At 43.2% G+C, this 26514-nt stretch overlaps 1 protein-coding gene across 5 annotated transcripts in view; it reads right to left on the bottom strand.

Annotated features, from left to right (window-relative positions):
- tcf12 (transcription factor 12) overlaps positions 1-26514 on the bottom strand; it is a 119342-nt gene that overhangs the window by 58704 nt on the left and 34124 nt on the right. For all 5 annotated transcript variants that reach the window (XM_069190530.1, XM_015343202.2, XM_015343205.2 and 2 more), the window contains one exon: positions 21674-21776. In XM_069190530.1, the coding sequence (XP_069046631.1) occupies positions 21674-21776 (103 nt within the window). The remainder of the gene's footprint in view (positions 1-21673; positions 21777-26514) is intronic.

Genomic DNA, 26514 nt, shown 5'->3' with positions numbered 1-26514 from the left:
AACAGGCGTTTAACTGTTTTAGAGCAGTTACATGCATGAGCAGACAGTGCTAAGAATACAGCTCCAGTAAACAAAGATGTTCCGATTCGCAAGTCACAAGTCGCCGTGCTCTCTGTCATCACAGTGTTTACATCATAGATCTCTACTTAAAAAAAGAGGGAGCTGGAGAGGCTCAATGTCTTTTAATTAGAATAAACAACAACCTTATTCTGACAAATCTCACTCAAGAGTTAAGAAAGTTGATCTGGAGGAAACTTATACTGTACTCCATAGCCCAAGCAAACTCCTGTTTTCTTTGAACAGTTGTTTAAAAAACAAATTTATGTTTACATTAAATGGATAATGTTCATGGTCAACTAGACAGAAGGGGGAAATAGACGGTGTTTAGTTTATTAATATTTTATAATGAAGGCAACTAATTTCAGTACATTCTTGTGAATTCTTCTAAATTCAGTACATTCACTGTACTATGTGAGGAATTCTACTTTACCATCAACATTGTGATTTCTAAAAATGTACCATCAATAGCACAAGCTTTTCAGCCTTTGAGAAATATCATCAATGACATTGAGCACATTTTAGTCAGCAGTGTCTTAGAATAGTAAAGCAATCAAATATAATTGCTGTTTCACTTCAGATATAGTTAAACAAAAGGACAGGAAGGTCAGTTGAATAAAAACAGTATTTAGAGAACCTAAACAGCATTCTTTCTGTTCTCTCCCATTTTGGATTAATCCTATAGGTGTTTGTCCCTTATGGGAAACTTACTTTCCTGATCCCTGTGGAAAATGCTTTCAGTTATGTGGAGCGACAGCATTAGGGACATTTTATGTGTAAAGATGTTTCCAGGATCTCCACCAAAAAACGCCCATGGCAATTGAAAAATATGAAATTACGGTAAAGTCAAAAAGAAAGGAAGGAAAAAAGCTAAGATATGTGGAAGTGTGTGTGTGTGTGGGGGGGGGGTGGATTCCTCACTGTGGAAGATCCGCATCAATGAAAAAAACCACTAGGGAAGTTAATCGACAATGTAAGACGGTCCTGCCATTCCTGCTGCAGTGTGCTGAAGCGTTACTGGCGCGGGAGTGTGCCAGGCGTGCTGCGGGCGGCGCGGAGGATGGCAAAGGGGGCCCGTGCCAGCCAGCGCAGCTGTGCGGCCCCTGCGCCCTCCTCCTGCCCCGCGTGCCAAGCGGCCGCGGCCCGGGCTGGAGATAAACCCCCGGGATCCCGCGCGGAGGTCGGTGACGGACGGCCGCGGCCCCTCCGACCCCGCCGTGTTATCTCGCCGCATTCTCCATCTTCGCCCCGCGCCGTGTTCAGGAGTGACAGGCATTCAGAGCAGCGAACCGCTCTGCAATCAATAACCACCCCCCCAACCTCTCCACAAGCCACCAGTAGGCTCCTGCTCTTGATAATAGAGAGCATCAGACATCATGGGGCAAACGGTGACAACAGTGATTCATATCGCAAAATAACCATATTAAAAAAGAGAGGGAGAAATAGGTGCAGGATGCCAGTCAAACATCTGCACAGCCACCATCTCGCAGTACGGTCGTCTGTATTTAGTCCTGTGCTCAGTGCACAGGGTGGTATGCTTCAGAACTCCAGCATATTTTGATTACGTAACGCATGAGTGAAATTAGCTACTTCCTCCGTTCTGCAGCAAACAAAAGTAGTCAGTGCCCAAGCCGAGTCTCAGGTCTAAGAATTAATATTCTATTCACAAAACACAACAGTACAGATGCTTGATTTTTTTTCCCCAGAGAAAGCTGGCAAGTCTCAGCGGAAATGCATGTAAATACTACAATGTTTGGAAGATGCTGCTCTTGTCTGCTAGGATTTAAAATAAAACAAAACCACAATTCCACAGTCAACCACCTTTTCAGTATTTGGGCAGACGTTTCTGTTTTTCTCGACAAAACATTTTCTTGGAACAAAAATAAAACAGTAACGATTATAACACTAAACATATCTGTAAAGGTGTTAGAAGACTGCAGCACAAAACCAAATCCAGCCCTTTGCACAATGTACAATTATAGAAAATGGAGATGTTTTTAAAGGCTGGGGTTATCTGAATAAAAGCTCTTGTTTTTTGCTGACTTCTCAGCATAATAACTAACTTGATCCTTGAATGGCCAAAGAAACCTTGGTTCCACCTACATTAAACAGAAATTAATTAAATTTTCAGCACTCTTTCTCCTTGAATTGCGCACTGATGCCTTCTTCAAAAGGGCAGCAGAGTGAGAATAGAGTATAGTATTAAGCTGTCACATCTCAAAGTTACTTTGTAATTAACCCATCAGCTAAAACCTTTTAACTTTGGGCTAATGCAACCATGGATTAGTGAACATTAAATGTGTGAGTTTAAAAAAAAAAATCAAGGTAAGTTATTTTATTAACATCTACGAATTCCATACAAAATAGCACACAAAACTAAGAAATTCTTTCCACCCATGTTCTACCCTAGTGAAGCAAGGTGGAAACCATCAGGTCTCCAAGTACAGAAATCAAACTAACTTTCTGAGATTTTTCAGGTGTTACCAGCTGCAGGTACCAGCTGATGACTAGTTGTTAATTCCATCACAAAACAATGAGTAAGCCTGCACTTCAGCCTCTTGGTCACCTCTTGTCCAAGGATTCTGCAGCTCGTTAGAGCCAAAACAGATCATTTGGATCATCATCTCTGCTATTGCTCGCACACATTCCACAGAGGGCTACGTGCAGAGAGCGAAATGAAAATCTTCAAGGGGAACCGCAATCCCTATTGATCAGATCAATTTAGGAATCTCGGTCGCAAAATAAACGAATTGACAGCAAAGGAATGTTTTTACAAATTTCAAACCAAGCACAAATCCGCAAAACTTGTTAAAGCGCTCCAAGTCGCCACGTTGTCACAAACCCCTGGTCTGGCCACGGGCGAGGCTGGGAGTGCACCGGAACTGTGACATGATGAGGCCCTTCCTGCTCACTAGTCACTGGGATGACTAATGAGATGTGAGGCGCAAACGAATAAGTACAGGTTGGGCAGCAGACGTTTCACTGCAGAAATGTCCCAACGTGATCTGCGTGCAGAGCTAACAAGTAAGCAGGATTTGTCCGCAAAACCGTCTGGAGGGCAAGAGCAATATTTCTACTGGATTAAAATAGATGTATTCACAAGCCTGCTTGTTTACAATGTAACAGGGCTGCTTTACATCACTGGAAGTTCGGTTGCCTCGTTCCGAATCGCAGAATACAGTGCTGCGCATACTTGGAAACTTAATCTATTCTGTGATGCATACTGGAGGCTTTACAAGTTACTGTGTATGTTTTACTCCTGTGGTTTGAAACCATCAAGGCTGATTCTTTCTAACTCTGACAAATATAAAAACAGCTTTGTAAGTCTCCTTTAAACCGGGCCGCCGCCCAGCGGACCACATATAAAGGTTCTGATGATGCTCCATGTGTAGACACAGAGCTAGTAAATCCTTTACAGCACCTGAAGACCAAGCCAATCCCAAAGAGATAACCAGTGGATCAAAGCTCACTAACCTGTTGCAGAAGAAAAACTAAAGAGTTCAATGGATTTTTTTTTGCAAAGACTTCAATTTCACTTAACTTTAGGATCAGAAAAACTGATTCCAATTATGATGGAACATTTTTTTTTTGTTTAGCCGACAGGCTGTTATGTGCAGTGAATGATGAGGTGGAAAATGAGCACGTCACACCGTTCACACTGTAAGCCGAGAATACACCATCACCATCCAGCTGCTGACAGGGTTTAACAGCCTCTATAGCCCTGACATCAGTACGAATCCTCAGCCCAGCAGAAATAAGAGAGCTCCTTCTAAAAAAAGTCCTCTTACTAACAGGAAAATAAAAAGACGAGAAAAAATGTTATAAATGAATTTCCAAAGCACACAAAAATATCACAGCAATGACAGTGCAGAACATTACCTATTAATGACAAATTTAACTCAGCTTCCCTCGTTATTTTAAGAACGTTCCTCGCACATAGAGATGTAAAATTAACTGCAGGCACTTTGAAGAGATACTCTAATGTAACCTAAGCTACTATAATAAATCATACTGAAAATGATTATAGTAATGATTCACGATTCCGTTTTTTTTTCTTTTTTAAAAAACTGACTGCACATTTCAAATAGTCAGACCTGAGAAGAAGCTATAAATACCGAACTGAGAAGAAAAAGAGAAATCGCTACACAAAGTGATTTTTAAAATAAAACTAAAACAGGCTGTGAGACGTGCAAAGGTTTCAGTCGGATCCTCTGGCCTACAGATATTTTGTATTTTGAAGGGGCTGAACTGCTCGTGTTTTGATGCTCCATGAGGTAGTGATCTATAACTCTCGGGGGACCAATTTCAAAATCCAAGCAACAAACAGCCAATTAGTAACCATGTTATACAGCCTTTCAAAGGCATTCCATAACCTCCTCTGTTTATTCTTTGTGCTAACAATTCCAGAGCAAAATCTGCACTTCCTAATTTTGGCCAGGAAAGGAGGTGGAAATTATGTAAAGCAAACCAAAATGGACATTTCCTGTATCCTTTTTAAGCATGAACCTGCAAACCGACTGCATTCCGAGCTACAGAGCATAAAAGCTACAGGAAAAACCATCTCCATGCTCCACAATCCATTATCCCTGTCAAGTTAATGTTCCATGTTGAACCATATGGCACGGGTGCACATTCAACAAAGGAAATTCCTTAAACTTGTTATAATCAGCACTTTCAGCCATCCAAAAAACTGACATAAACAGCTTTATTGTGTTTGGTGCAATTTTCTGTTAATATCCATGACAAAAACAGGAAACAAGGCAGGAAATGGAGGCGGAATGTGGGGGAGCTGGGAACTTAAAAGGCAGAAACACAAAAACACATAAAGACCAATTAATCACACTGGGGATCCACAAGCAAGCAAGTTTTTTGGGTTTTTTTTATGACACACCTATCGACAATTTCAAAACCGTAAGAAACAATCTAAGCACCAGCATATCTGTTATATCGTTTAAGTTTTTTAACATGGTACAAAATAACTATCATCTGCATCAAACCGTTATTAAACCATATTTAAATAAAAAACGTCTGCCCCACTGCAGAGTCTTTGGTGTTTTTTTGACAGGTCTTCCATCGAAGCAATTAAAAGCTCATCTGAATGCAGCCTGGCGGTAGGTCAGAGATGAGTTAAGGCTCCCAGAAGCCCCCAGTACCTGGCAGTGCCCAGTGTATCAGGCTCATGTCAAAGTACAAGTAGAGCAGAACTGCATTTCGGCCCCCGCAGTGACAACAATAAAACGCTGAGAAAACACACTATCAAACCCTGAGCTCAGCATCAATTTCTGTTAATTACAGCCTTGTCAGGGACGTGATTATTCAAACAGCTCATGCAAATGTTAATGAGTCCTTATTTGCATATTTATTTTTTCCTTTGTTGAAATGTCATTGATTATTACATTCTACGATGATGAATGCTGCTGCTGATGCGCTCTGATATGTAATTAGTCATTAGGTGGAATGAATAGATCAATTAAAAAGAGAGACTGGGATTAAGAGAAATCAAACAAGGAATGAACGAAGAAAAAAAAAAAACAAGTCTTCTAAAGGTGACTCATGCGCCGAAAAATAAAAGGCTTCTCTTTAATAGCAAAGTGGCTGGCTCTCAAGTTCAGCATGGAAGGTATTTAAAAGTGAAATGCTAAGCCGATATCAGATTCTAAATGTGCAGCTGGATAAAAGGTAATATATATTACGAAGCACATAATTTAACATTAAAGCCCTCTTTTTAAAATCAGCCGGTACAAATCCCCTCCAAGACGACTGAAAGAAAAAGGGATTTAATTTCTCGTTTAGTTCTTTTCTACACCTCAGTGTTTCGGATTACCAGGGGATTTTTTTTTATTTTCTTCCCCTTTTTTTCCCCCCTCAGACAGATTATTCAAATGGAGGGGGGGTGGGGGGTGGGGGGACTTCGGCCTGTTTGTGTCAAAGCCGTTTTTTAAAGGAGTGGGGTCGCATTTGGCCTCCGCAGTCTACAGCTTAACTATCCTCCAGCCAGTACTTGCTATTCACAGATGAAAAAAAAAAGGGGGGAAAAAAAACACATTACTGCAGACCAGATGGGAACATTCCACATGACCAAACCAATCAATCACCTCGGTGGGGCGCAGGTGCATCACAGCCGTGCAGAAACACACCATTTCACAGTCTATCGGGCACAAACACATGGTCACCAATCAATGGCACCCTAAGGACCTCCAAGAGGGGGAGGCTCTCTGGAGCCCTACTGGTTCATGCCTGATGACTTCATAATCACACATCATTTCATTCACTGGAGGATACCAACTAGCAATCTAATAACCTTCCCCTGGAAATGATCACGATGCGCATATTAATAGCACGGGTGGCATTGATAGTGGAGTGATCGACCTCACAACGCGAGGCACACGCAGAGCCTGCAGATCAGAGGAGACAAACCTAGAGCCCCAAAAAAAAATGAAGAGGCGGAAAAAAAAGCTCCTTTATGTCTAGGGAAGGATATTCCATTCAGTCCGAGATCAATGACAACATTATTCATTGTGCCACATCAAAGTTTGTGTACCCTACGTGTATCTAACGCAAGGCAACCGTTAAACAATGAGACACCAGGCAGCTGAGATGAAGGACGAGGAAGGATGAGAAAGGTCAGGAATTTTGATCTAGCTCTTAGTCATGTACCTCCAAAAGCATATTCTATTACACATAAATCACAGTCGGCCCCAAAACAGATGAGGAATGCATACAATCGAGCAGCACCGCAAAAAAAAAGGCATGTTGTGAATGGGGTGGGCAAGTCTCTGCCAGGGGCTTTACAGCTTAGGGAAAAGGCACTAAAAAAGGTGGGGGGGGAAATGAACATCCCCTCGGTTAGTGATTTAATTTTATTTTACTAGGTTGCTTTTCCTTCCTCTGCTCAACTGAGCCACTGCAGCAGAGAGCAGCATGTGAAAGAATTTGATTAGCACAGCGCAAAGTGTCAGAGCCAACCTGCAAGAGCTGCTCGCAGGAGGCTGGCCTGGCGCGCGGGTGACTTCAGGCTACCCTGGTGACCAGCTTCTGCTCAATCGGGGGAACGTTTAATGGCAAGCCATCCGTCGGCATCTCATTCATTGAGCGCCGATTTCCGTTCCACCTGGCCAGACACTTTACTGCTCGTGCAGGCGGAGCAAACGCAGGGAAAGGTTGTGTAAATGAAGCAAAAACAAAGGAGGGTGGGGGAAGGATGATGGGGTGGGGGGGGGCTGGTCCCGCTTGGTAGAGGTAACCTGACAATAAGCTGCTTATACGAAGCGCAGAACCGCACGTGACGCGCAAGAGCAAGAATTAGTCAAATGAAAAACTGAGGGGATAAATATAGGCCACTAAAACACAGCTAGGCATCACATGCAATTAAACTTAGGCCACACCGCCAAAGGCTCAGTTGGATAGCAATGTATAAAAAAAAAAAGATCTAATATGAATGAAAAGGACAAAGTGCAGTATTACTATATACTCTGGGGACACATCATCAGTGATTAAACCCTCCAGGTTGTATTCTATTACACTGGGTTACATCTGTGGATTCCATGTAACAAATTATAAACAAAAAAAATCACAGTATTTATTGGCTGCTTGGAGGCTGAACATTCGCATTTGCAACTGAAAGCCAGCCCAGTTAAAGGCAAGACAGGCTTGTATATCTATGAATAAGGTTGCCATGTTAAGGTGCACTGTTTCTGAAACCACCTTTCACAGCATTTGGCCAGGTGCTGTAGGAACACCTGATGAGACAGCAGCTTGGAGAATACGTGTGCACATGCCCAGCCACTCCAGATTTCAGAGACTGACAAAAACTGTGTAACACTCGGTGCAACAGGTCAGGTACTCTGCATGTACAGGGGTTGCAATAAGTTTTCTTTTACAGCTTTATTTCATGACAGAAAAATAAAAATAAAGAAAAGGAAATACAGCTCGTGAACGCACCATCACAGATTACAAAGTGAAACACAGCAACACGACACACACCACTTTCCCCCCACGATGAACAAAATTCATTTTACGCAGCATGGAACCAGCTAAGGAAATCCCAGTTAACCAGGGGGAACACCCAGTGTCTGTCTCCAGAGCTGACATGTACAAAGTCTTTAAAAAGACTAATCCACACAAGGCTCCTGGCCCCGAAACTATCCCTGGTCGTGTCCTGAAGGGCCTGCCCCGATCAACAAGTGGACACCATCACGGACATATTTAATCTCAATGCACAGTCCCCTCTTGCTTCAAGAAAACCACCATTGTCCCGATCCCCAAGAAAACCGGAGTCTGTGTACTCAGCCCTCTCCTCTACTCCCTATTCACCCATGACTGCATCGCCAGGAACGAAAGAACCTCCATCATGAAGTCACCCTAACCACAACCTGTTCTCTGTACTACCACCTGGAAAACAGTATCGAAGTATTCAGACCAAGACCACCAGGTTTCGTAACAGCTTCTTCCCCCAGGCAGTAAGACTGCTTCAACAGCCAACCACAGCCGCCGCCTGCAGATACCCCAACGTCTGCTGGCGAATAGGCAACCTCCTTGAACTGACAGGTGCACCGGCGCCCTGCTGTCACTTGCACTCTCAGGACACATAAGAAGAGCGCTAAATACCTCCTATCCTTGTGTTACTTTTGCACAATCTGTAAATTGCAATTGTGTAATTTATTGTCTCCTAATGTTAATCTAATCCCTATAAATTCTATCCCTCTTAACAAAGCATTTCATTGCCGACAGCACCCCTGTATGTTGTACTGTTTGTGCACTGATGAATAAACCTTGAATGATTGATTGAAAGCTTCCTCCAAAATAAAGTAATCCTTTCCACCAATCACACCCATTGCGTCTTGGGAAAAGAAGAAGAGGTGGAACCAGAAAGTATGCTTGTTTTACATGTTTCGAACATCTACACAACTTCAGGTGGAACATATAAATAACAGGAACGGCAGAATTTCATGTGTGCTGGCCTCCCGCTTAATGTGGGGACTCCACAGTTAATTAGCAAGTTAATAGGAAGAGAGATAACAAGAAGGGCTGGGAGCCTGGCTGGTGCTAAGTCTATTACTCATAGATAGAGCGATGCAAAAAAGATTAAATAAAATTACACTGTGGATCAATGAACAATTAATTTCAACAGAACAAAAATTACAGAATTTAAAATCAGTTAAATGACAAGTGATTAAAGCCCTGTAACCTTAATATTTCAATTTCAGCATCCCTGTCATCTGCATTCAGATGCTAAAGAAATCCACAGACAGGCTCTGGTGCCATGACCGTTTAAGCTCTGCTGCAATGGTGTGGCTTGTGTTTCTGTGACACTCCCCAGCTTTTCTTGAAATGCCAAATATTTCTTCCATTCAGGTTTCTTTTGCAATTAAGTCTTGGGATCACACTGTCCAACACGCCTACAGCACGTCAACTCCAGTTAAATCATTCAGAACGCATCTGGAGCCAGACAGACACAAGACAGCTCCAACACTCAGCACGACACAATCCGCTTAATATGAAAACGCCTTGTATCTGGGGAGCACTGACTGATATCGACTGTGCCCTGCACATAACTTCCAGTCCAACAGATGCTTTATAAACGGGTATCGGGAGACACGGGAGTCGCATCAGCTATCACACAGGTTAATAGAAATAGGAGACTTCATTTGTTCTGACAAAGAATTCTTTCATAATGAATCACTGCCGTTCAATGTGCTCTTTTATTTAACACTCACAAAGGTTTGTATTGGCAACAGTAGCTTGTTTGTGCCAGGGGAAGAGGTGCTTTCAGCACCCAGAGAGGGTCTTGGACATTGAGGGGGGACCGGGGAGGGGGAAAGAGAGGGGAGAGAGACCTACACAGGTTTCGAATGCAGCTGACACATTTACCCACTTGACTCAAGACAACTGCATAACCGAGTTCAACAGCCCCAACCACCCACCCAAATCCAAACCCGCAACCACTACATTCTTTGTGATGTAATAAGCATGGTATTCCTCTTAACAGTGCTTTCCCGCTGAGCCCAGTTAAGGTAGAATGCAGAAGTAGTATTAATTTGCTTCTTTCACATTAAGAATGCTTTAAGTGATTATCAACCAAAGCAGTGATTTAATTGATCACTATTGCCACTGCCTCCTACACCGAGTGCAGTTAATACAGGCAGTAAGGATGTGTTGTTGTGAGTCTGGTGCAAGGCAAAACACTGCATAGCTGAAATGATTGCAGCTCAGCATGATTTAGTCACCCTCATACTGCCACTGCCTACAGGACTTTGAAATCCATGCTTGCCATAATTATAACTGAAATGCGAGCAATACACTCAAAAATGGGTTTTGATGTGTCACTCGGCCTTCTACTAAAAAAGAGAGCATAACTAGAAACAGAGCTGTTCCTCCTTGCTGTCGCGCTGTGAGAATGAAACAGGCCGCGCTTTTGGCTTGGGGAAGAACAAAAAACATTTTACAGGAGGACACAAGGGCTGCCAGACAGAGGCGGGTAAGTTTGAGCTATTCCGTTCGCAGCCCTGGCACCTGACTATCCAAATCCGTGTCGTCACAGCGTTCGCACGCTCCCCGGCATTCTAGAATGTCTGCGCACCCCCCGTTCTAGAGCACTCCAGCGCAAGCCTGGCGTTCTAGAGCCACTGCAGATGTCACACGAGACGCGTGACTTCACCACGGCCTGGACCTCCCCTCCTCCCCTCTCCCCCCTTCCCTCCAGAAGCCAGCGGGTCTGGGGGCGGCTGGGAGCCACGCTCCCCCTGCCCCGCGCAGCTGATTCCGTGCAGCTGGGCAGGCCGGCAGCACACTTTACAAGTGCCTGGGGAGGGCAGGGCCAGCGGGGGGAAGTGTGCCCTTTCGGCTCTTCATGCTCCGCTGAGCCCAGCAACAGATAAACACACCCTGCAGCTCAGCAGAGCGGCGTGCTACAACTCCTCCACTTCACTCTGCCACCACCTCGACGCTCTCTCCACTTGCTTCAACAACTTGCTTCTTTTGTTGCTAGTCTTGTTGATCTAGCACACCTCTGTGCCCAAGTCTTGACTTCTTTTCAGGCTTTTTTTATCCGATGCTAAAAAAAAAAAATGAAATCACACAAAGCCTACGTTATTATATTCAGGACACTCTTATAAACACATTCAGCAAATCTACTGTGAAAAGACTATTCACACTTCGGCGAACAATTCTACATAAGGGTCCCTTCTGTAACTTTGTTGCAGAAGTTAAAACACATTAGATAATAAATTTCCTTTTTGAAGAAACAACCTTTACTGATTTCACTCCACAAAACAACTTGCGCCAGTTTGCTTCTCCACTGGATGTTAGCAGAAAGAAAAGACTGGAGTGCATTGCTCAGTGTTTAACATGGTCTAATTTCTGTCTGTCATTCTCGCAAATTTTCAAAAATCTTTATTCTGAGATTCACTGAACACCAAACTGCTACTACAGTTGCACCGAGCAGAGTGTCAGCACTGAACACGGTTACTGCTCCTCGAAAGCCACATTTGGTCAGAGGTCAATCTGGAACGACAGATTAGCCGGCATCGCAAACGCTCACAGAACAGACCACAAAGAGTCTAGTGCTTTAACAGCTGCTCACACATTCGTGAGCACAGACGCACGCTCACACCTGATAAACGCAGCCCTTAATACCCTCCGTCCCTGTTGGGGTGGAAGAAGGAAAAAAAAGACACCGACAAGGGGAGAGCCCGGCATTCCCTTTTTCATCCCGGGCCCGGTGGAATACAGCCTGGGAATCCCTGGGAGCTCGCCTGCTGAGGACAAGTGGAGCGGAGGAGCCGAGCCCGGAGATCAGCTGCGCTGCAGAGAGCAGCCTCCCAGCACCTGTGACCTGCGCCGGCGCTACCTAGCGCTGTGCACACCTGATCGCCACCTGACGACAATCACTGCCTCCGCCACAGCTGTCTGCACAGAAGAGGAGAGGAAAGGCTCTCAGGGGAATGCGTGGGGGAAAGAAAAAAAAGGCGAGCGGACACCTGCTTCAGTAACAGAGCACAGAGGACATTTACTTGATGTGGGATTTGGCGCTGTATGATAAGCCTTAAGGAATAATTTAAAAAGGGGGGGGTGGGGGAGAAGAAGTGCAACTAAGGCACTTAAAGAGATTGATTTTTTTTTGCTGTTACACAAAAGGCAGGGAAAATGCAGCTTGGCTACACTGTCGCTTCTGTATACAAAAACCCTAGGCTACAAACGCTCAGCACACTTTGCATTGTCACTAAACGACTGCATAATTTAATTTCCTGGAAACCCATTAGGTTTCATCAAAAGAAGATGAAAAACAGATGAGAACAATTCTTCTGTGCAAGGAGAATTCATTTAGCACAATACCTAGCGAGATGAGGACTAACTGCAGCAAATTCACTACATGCTTCAAATGAGTATGCAAATGTACAAAATTAGTGTAGCAATGTGGTCTTTTCTCTTAAGAACATAAATTCTAAACATATTTTACTTACTTCTAGTTTTTAAGGTGCCAGAAACTCACTCATAACTCAACAAACCTTCCAATCCCTACATACTGTACAGCAGATGAGCATTTGGCTGTACCGGTCCTTCCAAAGGCATTTCCAATAATAATTACAATCAGTGGAGGCAGAAGTAAGACAGTGGTGCTTTGGCAGGAAACACTAACAGATCCAACCGATGAGCATGAATGGGTTTTGCACAAATTATTTACACCCCACCTAGTGCTTTAATTAACAAACAAGGTTTACTTGTATCTCAAGAGTTCCAGGAATCTCGTGGGAATATCTTGGGCATTTTTAGAACAAAATAAATATCCACATTCGACAACATTCATTTTTTTGACAAACTGAGCTTGACACCAAACACAGACACTGACACTGTTGGGTAGGAGTTACATCTATATTGAAAAATTATGTGTACAGTATATAAACATATTGCAGTTTTCCCAGAGAAGGAAAAGGCTCTGACATTTGGGAATGACACACAGTATCTAGAATTTTTTCCAAGAGGAACGCAGAGACCGAATCATCCAACTATTCAGAATCTCCAAGGAATTTCTGTCCTTTTCTTTTTAATTTAGCAGGTCTAATACGGTTTTCCTCCCTGCTTTGCTCACCAATTTGGAATGTCCAAATCTAATTTCACCTCTCCACATGCAACCCATAAGTGAGCAAACAGGACCGAGAGTAAAGTGCATCTAGGGAATAGCTCTGCCCTAAAAAGAACAGCTGCTTTCGAAAAATTGGTAAACAAAACCATTCGCTGGCACCGGGCGATTCATTTCGAGGTATATCATCGGATCCGCTATGACACAACAAACAGATATGGCAGACAGGCTGATAACATCCCCCCAGCCGCTTCCACTGGCGCTGTGGTGGACTACGTGACGTGACACGTCTTTAAATCATTCCCACCCATGTCGTTTCGACGATTAAAAGGAGAAAAAGGAGGTTTTACTGCTGGAGTCACAGAACTGACCTTGAGAGACAGCAGTCGTGCGAGCATTTTATTCGTAAGATTAATTTATCTAGCTCATGCTTTTATGCCAATCGTTTATACAATATGCTTTTTACTGGAGCCATCGGGGTGGAGAACCCCGGAATAAGGGATCAAGGGAACGGCGGTACCACGTCACCCAGAATGCACACCCTCAGCCCCAGCCACACCCCCCCACTGCTGCCTAAGCAATCAGTCAGCCTGTCTCGAGGCCCAATTGGAACTTGAGCCCTGGAGGCCAGGCCTGACTTCTTACAGCCTACTAGCAACAACTTAATAGATTTTATCTGCCTGGAGATATCATGAGTGTTTAATAGGTTTTTAATTGTGATCCCTGATATAACAGTTAGCCCAGGGACAAGAGAGGCACCTGAGAATCATGTGGTAGAACAGGAAAGGAGTACAAGAGAATGTAGGGAAATGCTGCGTCAGATCAGCCCTTCAAACCACGACATCTCACAGAAAAAGCTGTGGAGTTTCCTCACTTGGCGCCTGGAAAAGGCCTCGCCAGCAGATCTTAAAATTTTAAAACTGAATATAGTACCGATCCACGGATATCCCAGATATATCACTCCAGCAGATTCTGTCAGTTAAGATAAACTCATACAGCACAGGTCTGACACAAAGGATCCAGAATGCATAAAATGGCAGCAAAAAAAAAATAAAAAACTAAGTGGCTAGACTGCGAGGAACGGTACCCATCCAGGCTCCAACTATTTCTCTGCCTAGCCAACCGTTCCAACTTAAACCCCCCAAACTTCTCCTTGACTTACACATGAGTTGCAAGTATTGTAAATTAACAAGAGAGAAAGAACGTCTTCCAGCAATCATGTCCGTGGGCTTTAAGCGTCCTTGAAACAGATATTTCTGCCTGGATCTCTTTGATGTGAAATCATCGGCCTGACTGAAGAAGAAATCCAGTCTTGTGACATTGAGTTTGAATGGTTTTTCTCTCGGGCTACAGCCACACAGCTGCCAGTCACTGAGGTCTGATTCCTTGTTGCAGAACAGCGCTGCTTTCTTTGAAGTCCCTGTCTGTTTCAGGGGTGGTGTATCTCAGGGGGGTCACATGCATCAATAATCAGCCAGGCAGCAGGGCGCAGAAAAGGTTTGGCAATAAAATTTGGAGAGATATTTGAAGTTTCTGTAGCAAAGACAAGAGATTAGTTTGTGGTGCGCTTTGTGTATTTTTCCACTTTAGATGTGATCATATGATGAGGTACGTGCATTCTTTCCTAGCACATTCTTCTTCACAGCTCATTCAAGGTGGCAATATTGTAACAACATGATATCTATTAACGCTCTTCGGCGTTCATATTCTCCGGGTCGGTGGGGGATGGGAGAAGGCACATTTGCTATTCAGCTGAGACGTTCCACCTCGAGTTTACAAATGACCAGCCAAAATCTACTTCTGGAAATGTCGCTGTGGCCCAGGGAAGACTGAATGAAATTCCGAATACCAGACAGCAAGAGAGAGCCTGCATCCGAGTCAGCGCTGGGATCCTTGTGCTGCTCCCCGCCGCCTTCCCTTCAGCCCGAGCTTCTCCCAGCTCAGTGCTTCACGGGAGCCGAGAGCCTGCGAGATTCCCTGCGCTCTGTGCAGGAAGAAGCACTCAATCATCTCATCGTGTCAGGGCCAATAACTAACTTGTTGGTGTAAGCTTAGCAGAAGGCCGAAAACCCTTCGCTCTCTGCTAGTATAAATGCAATCAAGGCCCAGAACTGCCTGCCTCGTGCGCACCTCTCTCAAAAACAGTCTCCTTGTGTCCTTCACCCTGAGACTTGACTGGACTTCAACAGCATGCAGGCTCACTGGATTAAAAAAAAACAACATTTTTTAAATGCCTTTTCCAAACTCTTCTACTGTATTCTTCAAGTATTCTGTAAGCTCCCCGTCGAATCTAGTGAGCATGTACACATTAATTCAGTCCAAAACGGTGGAAAGATGCTTGGTATCACGTTTCAAGTCAGGAAAAACATACATCTTTCTGAATGGAGGGCATGAAAGAAGTACATTCTGAATCGGATACACTGCAAATATTGAGTATTTTCTAAATATATGTATTTATCCACCTCATTCCAAAAAAAGTCACATGCTCTAGTCTAAATTACTCGAAACAACTCAAATAGGGAGATATAGTACGAGAGTCAGTGTAATGACTTGGGAAGACAAAAGATACCATCCAGAACTGCACACAATTAAGAGCAGCAAAGAGAGCGGAATGTGGTTAAATTACCCCAACTACTGTAATACAGACGCATTAAAGATCTTATTCTTCCTCACAGACGTGGAGAGCTGTGCAGAGATGGAGTTCTTCAATCAGCCCTCCCTCTCCCCCCAGTGACAAGGACGCTGCTGTAGTCCCATCTCAGCAATAGGAAGGCCTTCTCACTACACCAACACATCAACAGGCACAGTCTGGAAACCCATCACTTACAAAGCCGCATCTGAGCTCACACAATAGCTTCGCTTCCTGTGAGAAAAGCTTCGGAAAAATATGAAAGAGAATGGAAATGATCCTTCTTGCCGTAATTGTTCATTACAGAGATCATTATCGAGTCCACTTGCGTGAAATTCTTCTCCCGCAATTGTGCGAAAGATCTCGCGTACAGGGCCTGAATAATGAAAGGAAGACTCTGACACCCTTTTGAATTCCCCTTAAAAAACACCACATTGCCAAATTGCTTACACTTCTATGAAGATGATTCTTGTGACTCCCATTCAGTTCCAAGGGGCTGTGTGCACTGCTGTCCTGTGATGAGGAAGGACAATTACTCTTGTCAAAGATGACAGTTCTGAAGCAATGGATGTAATATATGCTAATACAAACAGAAGCAAATTTCTGCCAAAAGTAGGGGAAGGAAGACATGCGCCCGAGGGTGAACACTTCAGCTTATTTGCTGGCTAGAAGTCAAACAACAACCAACATCACAATTCAGAAAAGGGAAAAACAAATTTCATACATCACTTTGCCTTAAATTGACTTTGCAAACCATAAAATGCATGAGGTTTAAAGTATTTTAAGAAAGAAAAGGCAGTTTAAGCCTGATAAACAGTTTGGCTAAGGAGCTCTGTCCATGGGACTTAAGCACAATGTTGAAATTGAAAGAGGCTGCTCATTTAGGCCTATTCCTGCCACAGAGGAGAGAACACAGGGGATCAATGAAGATACAGCACTGAGCTCCAGAAGTTGACATGACACTCCAGAATGTATTGTGACAAACCATAAAGCTGCGCTGGGTGGCGTAAAGCCTATGGAAAAAACAGTTCTCATATACAAAGTTGGAACTTCAAAGACACTAAAAGAGGATTGCTACATTATTTTTTTCCAAAGCAATAAATATATATTCTTGCATTATTATAGTGTCCATGCAAAATAAAACAGATTTACACATTCCCCATAGCTTTCAGGCAAGAAAATTATTTGTCAATAACTGTAATTCAGTTAAATGCTTACCTAAGGTCCTGCACCTTTCATCTGCTCAATATTCTTGATAGAATACAAAATGACACGGTATTTATTTCCAAATGTTGGAAAAAACACTATAATATAACGTTTCTATAATGTATAAATTATTTTTCAGTAACTGTAATTCAGTTAAATGTTTACCCAAGGTCCTGTCCCTTTCATCTGTTAAATATTCTTAAAGAAATACAAAATGACACTAAATTGATTTCCAAATGTTGGGAAAAACACTATAATGCAAAGGTTTCACACCAGTTGTATTAAATATGTTATCTCACCTCATCATAATTCTATTTTTTTCTGAAAGCTGATACTCTGAAAAAAGTTAATGGAATATATTTTTATAAACTGTTCCAAAACCAAACATAAAAATAGTTTCAACAAACCCTTGTCTTAAAATATTTTTGCATGTAATTAATGTAAATGACCTGAACATAAAAATTGCCCAAAACATTTTTCATATTTTGCATTACTGCATGGAGAACCCCGTATATATAAATTCTAAATACTTCATCAAGAGCTCAATACAGGAGGGCATTTCAAATCAATAACTCGGGTGCTGTTGTATGAAATTTCCCCCAAGAGCCTATACTCGCACACTCAGACCAAGGACTTACTGTTTTACAGCAACAAAGAAAACAGTATCAAACTAACAGGGAATTACACATTGACGTGTTATATTTTGGAAGAACACAAACAAGCACAGCATCTTATTTCCAGTAAATGACTATGAAAACTTCATCACTTAACTGTTAAACATTTCTTGTTCTGTATGGCCATTGCAAGGCTAATGTACCAGTATGAAATTCTCTTTTTACAAAAATTTAGATTTACCAGTTGTTGTTGTTGTACAGTACGTATCTGATTAGGAATGGGCAGTTGTGTTTTTAAAGTCTCAGCTTGAAGCTACAAAACCCATTACTGCACACAGGGAGAATGAGGAGGTATAGTCAGACTCCTCTGACCAGCCTACCTTCAAGCAAATCATCTTTTAACACATCACAGACAGCGTGGCTCTGTACTGGAGGTACTGGAGGTTCAGAGCTGACTGGAGGAGAGGCACCTCGCTCAACAACAGCACCACACCCACTGTTTGAGGACTCCCAGTCACAGATGACTAGTAACATGACCCAGGCTCAAACCCGGGATCACAGAGCTCAACCGGTGCTCAGGTGAGCACCTTTACCAGTTTAGCCACTCAGGAAACTCCTGTATGAAATTCTGACTTGATCTTGCCTATCACAAATACTAAAACAATCTGTCTTAGTAATCATAATCTGTATGACCAATAAGTACTGCAGTCGCTGAAGAAGCAAGATTCCTTATCTGTGTGCACATTGTGAGGTAATCTAAAGCTGGCTTTAACACTATTAAAAATTGCTTCAAACAATGAACCACTGTTACCATTCTGGAAAATTCCTATAACTGAAATCTAAATTAAAATTCAATTTGCAGCAGACATTCTCCACAAAACACACACCATTTTATATTAGATAACTTGAATTCTGCTGAGAATCAAGCATCACTACTTAAAAAGTTCAGCGCAACCCCAACGCAATGTTGCCAGAACCACATCAATGTTCATCATATCCAGAATTGGCACAAAAGAAAAAGAATGACTTATCTTTCTCAATTCTTCTCTTTCAGTACACACTGAAAGGAGACTTGCACATTTTTCTTTTAAATTTATCAAAAAGTTTTCTCTCCTGAATCATACACAAGACATCCTAAGCCCTACCACAACCTAACTTCGCAAAAACACTTGGCGATTGTGGCCACCAATAAGGAGCTTTGGGAGGCATGACAACTGACCAAAAAAGACTGGCACTAGCCCTTGTTTTTATCAACACTGCATTCACACAAGCACCCTGTGCCTTTTGTGAAACATGTTAGATCAGACAGAAAACGTACAGGCCTGGGAAAGGGTTCATCACAAAAAGTCACGAGCAGAATCAGACTTGTTTGGTCACCGCAGCAACACCGTAAGCTGAAGTTTCAACTGACTTCAAAATGTCATTTGGCCAGTAACTCTCACACTCTCCCCCGTGTGCGCTCACAGGTTTCCAGCATTCTCCAAGTGGTCCTGTTATGTCATCCGCACTGCCTTCGCTAATTCTGAAATGGCTCATAACAGAAAGGCCTTGCACAGACAGGAGTACACTGGCAGGGGAACGCCGATTTAAAGGTAAATGTGCCACGTGAACTTGGAGTAGACAAAGGGCTAATCGACAATCAGGACAGCACAGCTATTTTTTTAAAAGGCTGCTTGAGCACATACCTTTTTTTCTGTGCAACTACTACCTAGGCAGTACTTAGAAAGGCGGGCATTCATCACATCGACAGGAATTTGCACCCAAAAAATAAGAGACCATTCACAGTGCAGCCCCTCTCTCAAGTGTCATGGCTGGGCGGCAATGCTGACTCCTCAGGGCGATGCCAGGTAAAAATGACACTAAATTGATTTCCAAATGTTGGGGAAATGTTGCTAGATAATTGGGTGCGCACACATGTCTGGCCCCCGCCTGGTTTGGAAAGTGTTGAGGGTTTGGAGGGCCATCACACGCAAGGGAGTACATCTCCAGCACAAATACGTCAGGCCACATAACAGCTCACAAAAACAACTCCTTTCACTAACATCCCAGGAGGAGGTGAGACGGCACAAGGCAAGAACAAAGCATTCTTACATTCACCCATTTTGTTTTAAACAAGATTTAAAGTACTATTACAAGTTAAAAGTTACTTTAGGATCCACAGAGAAGCGCATTCTATATTGTAAATTTGAAGCACTGCCTAGCGATAATCGCTTCTTATTCTGTACAAAAAGAGACAGTACATGACCTTTGAAATTTTAAATACATTTCTATGGAGTAGGACATTCAAGTTTGTCTCGTAATTAAAATATTATGTCAAATAAATAGTCATTATCAGCCATCTGCTCTATGCTCAAATACTGAAACAAGTTCATTACCCTACACAATGGGTGACCTTTAATAACCCCAAGCTGTTTCGGCTTGTCATACCCTACTTTATTACATGATGTAAAACTTCTATTCAGCTTTGCAATCACAACAATTTTTTATGGACTACAATTGGGTTGAACGACAAAGAGCAATCCATCCACTGAACACTTCTAAAGCTGCTTCAGAAAAAGTCCTTAGAAATCGTCGCAGATGAGGATTCTTTGTTATTATGAGTCAGAATCCCCCATGTACTACATGCGCAGAAATAAAGCCGTGGCACAGAAATTTGCGACGTCGGGGGGTGCTTTTCCAGAAGCATTTTCCACCTGCGACAAGACCGGCCTCTCACAGCAGACCGTTAGACCTGACCCTGCTGCCTTCCAGAGGACAAAACTCCGGGGAAGTGCAGAAAGAAACGCTCGTTTGTTTCGACATTGGGTAAAACAACTTGCACCACACCGCGATTTCAAAACGAAATACCTGCATACCTGTCACTTGATTTTAAAATCAACCTTACTGTGGCGTTTCGCCAGATCCTTTCGGCCAACTATCCAGTACTGGATAGCGAGGCCTGTACAGCTTTCGTTCACATTTGTTTACGCCACCCCCCCCGTTTAATCTTGTGTTTCGAGACAAAGAAGCTGCAATATAGAAAGGTTTTGAAAAAGAAATTGCAGACCACTAGGATTTGGATTTAGGTAATCCACTTAGATTACCATGGATGGCTCTGTCTTAAAATGGCAATGCTGAGATCACAGAAAATAGGTCACGCGCACAAACAGCACCCGCCGTTCCTGAAACGCTGCGCATATGATCGTAATGCTTAATTGTATTACATCTAACACACGTGTTCACCTCTTTCATTCCAAATAATAACCTTAAAGACTTGATTTAATAAGGTTGCTCCAAAGTAAGTAATTCCATGTAAATCCCAGATATTACAGCAAAATTCCATTTGATAAGAAAAGGCTCATCTCCTGGAATTGGCCAATCCTTCTGTCAGATAAGCACAGGCAATTTACACATGAAATCAGATTGTCTAATTCCTTGATGAATCACTATGCCAGTCCCATTTCCATATTTCGCTGCTTATACTCCAAGTACAATTAGACCACTATCAGGAAAAGGCAATCTGCTCCCATGTGGTCTGCAGTCGCAAACTTGACGTCTTGCTTGAGATTTTTTTACTTTGCTCTGCACCCATCCTCCAGTCTGGACCTCACAGCGCGGCGAAACGCTGAAAAACGCTGCTGTACTTCTAACATACGCAAGCAGGCAAACCAGTGAACCACAACTGTACCTTGGAATTGAATGACTACTAATAAAAGAACAAACAGCACGATCACCTGGAAGTAATTAACTATGTGGAAAATCCCTTCTTACTCTACATGGGCTTGAACTGCTTCTGCCATAGCTGCCTCGGAAATGTCTGTTACAGCCCCATCTCCTTAACAAAAAACCCGCATAGCCACTGGCTTCCTGACGGCTGGGAGCAAGGCTTTTGTGATGGAAAATCATACTGATGGTGTGACCTGCACCCCAGGGGATGGTCAGCTTCCACAGACAGTAATGTCACCGCAGAAAAAAAAAACTGTCACTGCTCCCAGATGCGCGATGTGCCTTGTCCAGAGAGCTGGGGGGGTGGGGTGGGGGTGGGTGGGAATGGCTGTTTCCTGACGAAAGAGGCTTTGAGGGTCTACTTGGCAAGAATTACCTACTTACCCATTAGGCTGGAGTTCATGAAAGGTGTCGGGGACAATCCTTCATGGGACACTAATCGACTGTCAGTCAAGTGATCACCATAATGAGGACTGTCTGCAAACCCCTGCAGGAAGAGTATTACACAGATTATTAGCCGGTGCCCCTAATTGAGTGCGATGACACTCCTCTAATTAGTGCGCGTGACTGCAATTGGTCGATCGTCGCTGCAAACATTAGCTTTCCCATTTGTGTTGCGTCTTGCCTGGTGTTAATCATAGGTTTGTCGCCGGTCTGGTCTTGAGAAAAAAAAACAACCAAAACACTAGCCTTAAAGATAACAGAAAAGACCCAGCAACAAACTGGACTTTCGGTTCCCATAATATTACCGCAGACCGCAAAACAAGGTTAAACAGGTACTGCCTCATCTTTCAGGTCTGAGTAGTGGTAAGGATTTGAAAAGATCCAATTTAGGCCGATCATATATTTATTATAATTATATATATTTACACAGTTTCCTAAAATTGTTTACACACGCTGGGAAGCATTGAGTCTATACATTCTACCACACAGCCCACAGCCAGTAAACATGACCACAAACGATCACTCTGTGCTGCTGGCCTTGACTCCTGTGATGATTTCAATACAGAGACACTGTAGGGTACTCATCAGATCCCAGAGCCCACAACTGTGGCAGAGCACAGCATGACTGCTTAGCAGTTCTATCCAAATAATAAATTAGTTGATTGCAGATAAAGGCTTACTGTATGTGTAAGCTTGACTGCTGCAAAAAAGGGTGTATTTACAACAGTATTCAAAATTTCAATTTTTTTTAAAAAAAGAACCATTGCCCACATACGAAGAAAGGTGAGGGATTTTCTTTTAGTGTTCCCTGGCTTACTGTCGCATCATTTCTGCAGAAGATTCTCATGCCACCAGTTTAGAGCATTAAAATAAGCAGAACTGCTAAATAGGCGTATATTTTTTTTCCTGAAAGAAGACCACTATAACTTGTTTCACCCGTCAGGTGTCTGTAAATTCAAAACCTTTCTTCCTCCACTGTACTTTAAACAGTGCCCTTTCATGAAAGCTATCAGCTATAAGGCTTTGGCCTAAATATTGGTCACACTTGGATCTTTTAAAAACTCTGGGTCTCCTGCAATAAAAGATACTCTGTAGCAATACTAATCCTAACCTCTCAAGAAATCTGTCTGGACTCGAGACGAGCGAGTCTGGTGCAGGGCTGCACAATCTGTTCCCCAAAACTGCATTAATGTGGATGGGATGAACAGCAAAATCGCACACAGTCATGGGGCTGCATTTCTATAGACTTCCAGAACTCCGGCCGTATGAATTCGACACAAACTAAAAGCTAAATCTTATTATCCGTCTTTTTTTTTGGAGGGTGATCGAATAATTTCACTGGCAGCAGGATGCTGGCTGCATCAAAGCAGTCTGCTGAGATTTCCCATTGTGCTTGTATGGTCACTGCTCCACGACAAAATAAAATAACACAACCGCCCCCCGCACCGAGGAAGTAGGGAAATAAACTGTGCAGGAACACAACAATAGCGTACAGAAAGTCTGGAAATTTCGTAACAGTAATTGCAGGTTGAATTCCTGTCTGGAGAACAAAGGCAGAAAGAAAGCCGTTCTTAAGGTTCAACAGTTCTTCATTTCCAAGTCCATTTTACAGACAGGTTTTATATCATAACCTAAATAAGGCATGGCCGCTGCCTGGATCCTGAAGGGGCTGACAGGATCCTGGAGGGAGACAGGAGTGAAAAGGCTAAGGAGTAGTGGACAAGAGCTCGGAGCAACGGCGTGCGTCCGCGCCGTCCGCCGGGGCTATTAGATCATCAATCACAGGACACTCATCACTTCCCGCTCTCCGGGGCCAGCATTCAAGAAGGCCTTAATGGGAACGAAGCCGGGCTTCGCTACCTCGGCCGCACGCCGTCAGCTCAGCCAGGGGCCAGCAACTCCGGGCTGAATAACTGTCGCTTCACTGGGGCCACTTAAGGATGCGAGTCACCGCCCCCCCTCGCTATGCCACCTTAAAGTCAACTGGCATCGAGTCTCGTGTCCCAGGTGAGTCTTTGCCTCGGTTTACCCACTTCAGAGTCGCCGAGGCGCCTGTGACGGACACGGGGGAGGCAAGCTCGCTGACACGCGCGGAGCGGCAGAGGCGACGCCCGGGGCTGTCCTGCGGTGACCGCTGGCGCGGCCCCACGCGGCTCCCAGATGGGGAGCGGGCAAGGCCGACACGGCGCAGCAGCGGCGCCCCCAACGAGAGGAGTGAACTATTACACGTGCGTGTGCGTGGGGGGCGGGGGGGCGGGAACCTTTGACAACAGAAAAGGCTGGAGTTACTTCAGGGAAGTGCTCCTGTCTGTCTCTCTGCCATGCGGCATCAGTTACTGGAAATGCTCTTTTTTTATCTATAAAAGGGATGAAAAACGGGGAAAAAAATAACCAATTTCAGACTGTTTACTGGCAGCTGTAAAATGAAAGGAGCAGAGCTTAATGCTGTCCATCAGCAAGGAGATACTCCATAGTGTTGCTGGTTATACCTACGTGCATCTATAGAATTTTAACATATTTGAATTGAAAGAATACATTTGAAATTATCTTTTTTCTGTTCATACTTTCTTCATAGAACAAGTTACATTTGCTGTGTTCTGTCTGCATTTCATATGTCAATGAAGTCTGGCCTGACCTCCAAGACCTTTGATTAACCACAGGCAGGAAGGTCACGACCTTTCACCTTCCACCAATGGTAACACTCTGCTCTGAACTCTGCAGCCACAGAGAAGACTATCTGCACCCCCTGCCCAAGCTCCATTAATTCAGTATATTTACTGCTGGTCGCTGGGATGAATAACTCACTGGTAGGCAAACAAATGCGGTTTAACAAACAGTGTTAAACTAAATGAATTATTGACAAATTCTGCTTCAAACAGACACAACTGTATACATGTTACTGGAACATTTCTCATCTAAGATACTAAAAGAATAAAATAGGGGAGGAGATTGCTTCTTAAAATGCAGTTAATTTTTAATGACAATCAGTTTCATTAGTGTAACTTTATTTGGATAATTCATAGTATGGTGAATATTTACATTCACATTACACACATATATTGGCAAATATTAGCAAGCAAAACTTTCCATTCAAATGGCATCTCTCCATCTTCCTCTAAAAAGGACCAAAAGCTGGAAACCCATTCACCCTTCATTACCTGTTTTGGGTACCTTTCTGAAATATCTCCAAGATAAGGCAGAGTTAATCACAGTCATAATCAGAAGTGCAACCACTTATGCAAATCCTTCCTCAGAATCATATGAAGGACTTTTTTATTTCGCTGTAGTTCCAAATCACCAAATTTAGTCTCTGCTCATTAAAGTCTGAGGAGTCTGCTTCTCACACCACAACACAGTTTCTTCTCTTCCTAGTGCGAAGAAACATAAAAAAAATCGTAAGTGAGCTCTAGAGGGATGAGAGGGTCAAGAAATAGAACTGGTGTGATATCACACTTAGGCCAATGGTACAGAGGCATCTTGGAGTACTGTCAGGGAGAAAATGCCATATGACAAGACCACAGACCGAAGTGCACTTCAGTTAAAATTATTTATTTAAGTAAAGGGACAGCAAAAGTCTGATGGCTCATAACAACCAAATTTCCATGTGAGGTTCACAGCCAAATGTAACCTTGTTCCCAGCTTGGCACACAAACCCTCTAGGCTGCCTCCACATCCTGTCTGACATCTCTTTACTTGAAACGAGAGTGAACAGCACACTGCGGCAGTACAGGAAAAGTGGGTATGTAACATGTACAAATTGTTTAGCATAAATAAAGAAACTTCAATGCTAAAATATTTAAAAGGAAATTTAACGTGAGGATTAAAACTGTGCCAAAACAATACCATCTGCAGCAGTGTTGACATGATGCAAATATATTTGTGCCAGTGCCTTAAGTATTCTCTCCCTATCGCTTCAAAGAATCATAATCCGTCCTCTCAGAACCCACCTCTGTGGGAGCACAATCTGGCACGGTTTCTGCAAGACCAGAAACAAATGCAAAGCAAGGGGCTTACTGCTCAATGAAAAGAAATTTCAGGTTTAAAGAGGCAGTTCCAAAAGTCTGTCATGGCGGTTTTCCTATATGCAAGCGGATCGGGGGGGTTGTGGTGGTTTTTCATTTTCATTTGGAATAATTTCTGAGATGTCTGTGAAGTGTTTTACAAGTTGCACTCCACAACCATATTCCAGTGTTCAAAAACGTAGGTAACGCAGGCAGACGCATAGTGGTCAACAAGCAAGCAGCCAATGGCTTAATCATTTGTTAGAAGGCGATTTCCAGAAAAATCACAAAGGCAGGTTCACTATGTTCCGGTACAAGCCTACTCCCGTCATCACACATCGCACAGATGGGCATGGACGTCAAACTGGAGCGAATGATGGGAGCTTGAAACTTCTGGAGAGGGTGAAAGAATCAGGGAGATTTTAAAACCAAGGAACAAAGAACTACCAAGAACTTTGAAAAACAAACAATGGTGGAAGGGCAGCAGATTGGGTCTGTTACACATAACAAAAACATCCTGTTATTTCTGTCTCTTTCTTTCTGCCGCTTACTCACTGAACAAAAATAGCCCGATGTCAAAATGGCATTTTATCCTTCAAAATAAAAGCCCCTCTATCAATAGGAGTGCTTGATTGTTTTACTGGATGTAGGGAGTGCTTGACAATGAGGCACTCCTGGAAGCTCAGAGCAACAAGTTATGGAAGCTCATCACATTGCTCTCCGCAGGTAGCTACAAAAGTTGATCAAAGTGCAACACACTCGGGAACATTCCACAACTGT

The sequence above is a fragment of the Lepisosteus oculatus genome, chromosome 5, assembly GCF_040954835.1.
Source record: "Lepisosteus oculatus isolate fLepOcu1 chromosome 5, fLepOcu1.hap2, whole genome shotgun sequence".
NCBI lineage: Eukaryota > Metazoa > Chordata > Actinopteri > Semionotiformes > Lepisosteidae > Lepisosteus > Lepisosteus oculatus.
Note: the sequence above shows the minus strand (reverse complement) of the source record. Positions and strands in the feature narration are given on the sequence as shown.